Source organism: Dendrobium catenatum, unplaced genomic scaffold (assembly GCF_001605985.2).
Source record: "Dendrobium catenatum unplaced genomic scaffold, ASM160598v2 fragScaff_scaffold_1448, whole genome shotgun sequence".
Taxonomy (NCBI): Eukaryota; Viridiplantae; Streptophyta; class Magnoliopsida; order Asparagales; family Orchidaceae; genus Dendrobium; species Dendrobium catenatum.
Genome location: NW_021319910.1, coordinates 50,084 through 54,493, shown reverse-complemented (window position 1 = coordinate 54,493; position 4,410 = coordinate 50,084). Strand labels below are relative to the sequence as shown.

Sequence of the window (4,410 nt, the reverse complement as noted above, 5' to 3'; positions counted from 1 at the left end):
TATTGTAAAAAGTATTTAATATCATGTATTAATTTATATATTATAAATTTATTCTAATTTTGATATGGGTTTGATAGGAACAATTTAAATAATTAGGAAAAAAAATATTTAACATATAAATCATGTGATAACATGCTTCTGTTTATTTTGACATGTGTATGTTTAGTAAGTGTGTCATTAGTGTAATTATGAATTGTGCATTAATGATGCTTTTGTTCTTGTTTCAGTTATGACCATTAAGAGCATAACAAGTTTTGATTATTGTGTTAGATTTTTTAAGTTTTTAGGGTTCAAGGGTCTGTTAGACTTTGGCCGTAATCTCTTGGAAAGATTATTACGTGCGGAGACCGAACATAGAAAACCGTCCGATTGTCTCTTTGAACAGTAAAAGCGCAGCGGTGAACAGTAAATGTGATTTACAAAACCGAACTGTTCTTGTGTTCAATCTCCGCACGTAATAATTTTTCCCTCTCTTGGGTCAGCTGAGTTCAAGAAAGTGGCTATGTTGAGTGGTTTGGACAATTAGGCATATTAGACCATTAGGGTGGAGTTTCTCTAGCAAGCTGCCTCGCAACATCATTGGGCTGGCTTGATTTAGTTTCTTTTGGTGAGTTAGATGTTCTGATGATCCTTGACGGTCAAGCATCCTTAGCTTTCAAGCTTTTAGGGGCATGGTCAATAAGAGAACATTTTAAGAGGGAAAATGTTTGATTTGATTAGGAACCGGTCCAATTGCCAGTCCGATCAAGTTGAAAAATCAAATTTGTATCAAATTAGTGCGAATTGGTTTGAATTGAATGTTCAACTTTCGAACCGTTGAATTGGCTAGTTTAATAAATATTATTTTTTGTTTAAATTTTATTTGATTAAATTTCTTAAAATTTTAAATATATATTTAAAGGTATTTACTTATGCAAATAAATTTAACAAAATGTAAAATTATTAGTTAGCCATATCATGTAATCAAAACCCAATTTCCAAATCCAATTTCTATCAGTATCCAATCTATTGCTGCTACTATATGCCAGATAACGTGTATTTTATACGTATCTGATTGATGACTAGCCTTAATTGAAAGTTCTCTCTCGTTATCGGGAGGGGTAATTAACTATAGGGGCTTGCGCCTATAGGAAACCAGAACTCAGATCATAAAGTCCTCACAAAATGAGGGCGAAATCTCTGGGTAGTGTCTTATCTACAAACCCATCTGCCTTCCAAAATTTACCTCGGAACTTAGTTCGTTAAAACTCCCTCGCCGAATAAAGAAAAGCGAGCGGAGGCCGGGGCCGAATTTTCGGAGCCCACAATTCTTTGTTAAAATATTAATTATTTTGTAATTTATATTATATTTCAATAACTTTAATATTTATTATATCATCCGATTTATTCCCGGTTCGACTTTAGTTGAACAATCAAATTGTGATCCTCTCCTTCTAGTACATTGTTCTATTTGATCTTCATAACCTTGAAAATATATAAACAAAATGTGAGAATACATGTACGAAAATAGTGAAATATATCATGTGAATAAAAAAATTAAATATGATACAAAGAGTTTGTTGATTTTGAAAAAAAAGTAACAATGTACATAGCTCAGCCAGCTGAAGGGCCAAATTTGTCCCATTTGGCTCTCAAGCTTATTTGATTTAAGGTTTCCAACAAAAGGGGCTTTTTTTTTGTACTTATGTGAGGAAAATAACAACAACAATGTTGAAAGAATCTGCAAACTCAGCATCTGATTTTAAACTAAAGCATTACTTCTAAATCTTTTGCCATAATTTGAAAAAAAAAAAACTGTATTATGATACCTTTACTAAAATATAATCAGATGAGCTTCAAAAATCTTAGATCTGCTTTAAGATTAGTGTAATATTAATTTTGAGATTCATGCATCAATTTTGAACGAGAGATTTGTAAACATTAACAAATATAAACATATATACCTTAGAATAAAGGAATCAAGCTCTACTAGTCCAGCTTGAGGCTTCGTTTGGGACAGTTTTGTTATTGCTTTTTAAAATAGCAAAAAAGCTGTTCCAAACGGAACCTTAGGCTCATTTGCATACTTATTTATAACTAATCAAATTGTAGGGGGGGGAAAAAGAAGAATGTACTATCTAAATGTTCCGAGTAGCAAGAAAAGTTTTTACTAAACAAATTATGTGAGTTATTTGAGATAATTGACATAAATTATGACATAATTAATTATCATATTTAAGAAATTTTATTTTTAAAATGTTAACCGAATTTAATAAATTAAAATATATTGTTTAAAATTTAATTAAAACAAAAATAATTTTTTTTTATAAACTGGCCGGTTTTTTCCAACTTGGACCGGTTCAACGGTTCACTGGTTGAACCGCCGGTTCAATCTGGTTTGATTCGGTTCGATGCAGAACCGGTTTTGTAAGCTGGATCGGACCGGCCACCAGACCGGTTTATGGTTGAACCGGCCGGTCCAATCCGATTTTCAAAACAATGAAGAAAACAATGGAAACATGTAAAATTGAAAGGTTTTGAATGAAGTTAACATTACTTAACTTGATGAATTTAGATTCATCAAGTCTACATTAACAAATTAAGCTTTGAAAGTATTTTTAAGAACAAGGAGTAGCTTGTTCATCTTCAACTCGATATCATCATCTTCTTCTTCTTCTATCACGGTAACAACGTGATAATATATATTGAATTCAGCTTAAGATTAGCTTGTATGTCTTAATGAGCTCAATTAAACTTGAACCGATCTTGAGCAATGGACTTACTTGAAATTCTAAATAGAATTCGAACAAAAGTCAGATTGATCATCTTTCGCTACTAAACACACTTACTATAACCAATCAATCCTTGAAAAAAGAGCATACTATTTGATTCTAAGTATATCATTATTCACCGCAAACAAAATCATAAACTAGATCACAGCCATCCATCCAAGATACTTTATCTCTCCATCATATTACTTTGCATAAACCAGGAGAAGGCTATTGATGCAGAATCCAATCAAACTGAATTCTGAATTGTTCACCAACTCTTCCTAATCCTAACCACACCACCAAAAGAAACAAACAACAAGAACCAATTCACATGCTTCTTGCAAGCATTTCTTGGTACCTCCTATAAGACTCTTGCTTCTCCAACCTGAACTTCTCATGGCAGCTTGCGATGAACTTCTCGGCAAGTCGATCAATTTCAATTGTATCATCACCGTGGTTGCCGCCCAATTCATTTTCTTCAAGCCATTGGAGGTAGCCAGAGAGTTGTCTCTCTAATCCATCATCATTGTCATCGACGATAACAATCGAGTTCCATGTTGAATCATAGTATGTTTGGCTTATGGCATTATGACCTCTGAAGCTCGCCGCAAGCTCGGGCATCGGAATTACGTGCGAGGAAGGCCAATTACACCACATGGTGATAGACTTTAGCACCCTTTTTATCTTCTTTCTCTTATTCATCTTCGTGATATAGTTGCTCGAGTTCTTGTTGGTGGTCGAAGTTGTTAAGCTCAATAGCTCCAAAAGGAAGGATTTCGCACTTGATAAAGCTCGGACGATGCGGCACACATGTCTTAGAATGTAAGCTTCTACATGAGTTTTGATCTTGAGGGATTGGCATGAAGCTTTTAATGAGGAATTATAGGAATGAGATGTGAGATAAGGTTGTTGAGCCATGAGGCTGAAGGGAGCACCTCAGAAGCATGAGAGGACACGGCTTTATAAACAATGCTGGTCATACAATTGCCATTTGATTTTCATTGAATTCACATGATTGCCATCGTTTTTAATTCAAATACGTGTTATCTTTTGTGAATTAAGGGCTTAAGATTTTGTTATGAATATGAATATATATTTATCTTATTTTGTGGTAAACATGTCATATTCATACAAGTTATGGGCATTTTGGGGAAACTTTAGCTAAAATGTTATAACAAAAGCTGAAATAATTACTGTAATTCAATCGCAATTATTTTAACTTAGATTAGAAGGAATAATATGGCTCATTATTGCTGCATTATGGTCAGTCTTACCACTTTTGCTTCCAAAGAGAATTCAGCACACTGTAAAAAAAAAAGACAGAGAGCTTGTCTGGAATCCTATGCCAGTATCAGTTTGCTTTACCTTCTGGTCAGTTAAAGAAAATAGCATCATATAAACTTTCTTTTCTTCTACATCAGTACTCTTGCTTTTTGACACAAATAAATTCAAGAGGTCTCATAAAGGATTAATTATTCTGTGCGGACGCCGAACGTCGTCTTGAGACCAATCAGAATGTGTCATGTCATCTCTTCGCTAGTTACCGCAACTCGGTATGCTCGTTACCGTGGCTTTGTCTCTGGACGTAGAGCTGCGTCTGGCCTCTGCACAGAATAATTTCACCTCATAAAAATAAGAAATTATTACGTGTGGAGTCCAA

The 4,410-nt window shown here is 34.0% G+C and overlaps 1 protein-coding gene across 1 annotated transcript; it reads right to left on the bottom strand.

The window, feature by feature from the left end:
• Nucleotides 1–3,077: 3,077 nt before the first annotated feature.
• On the bottom strand, nucleotides 3,078–3,668 carry LOC110107142. Its single transcript, XM_020837313.2, has one exon. The coding sequence runs from the start codon at nucleotides 3,666–3,668 to the stop codon at nucleotides 3,078–3,080; it is 591 nt and encodes a 196-aa protein (XP_020692972.1).
• Nucleotides 3,669–4,410: the final 742 nt, after the last annotated feature.

Coding starts and splice junctions, on each gene's coding strand:
- LOC110107142 (XM_020837313.2), bottom strand. CDS start 3,668: ATGGCTCAACAACCTTATCTCACATCTCATTCCTATAATTCCTCATTA.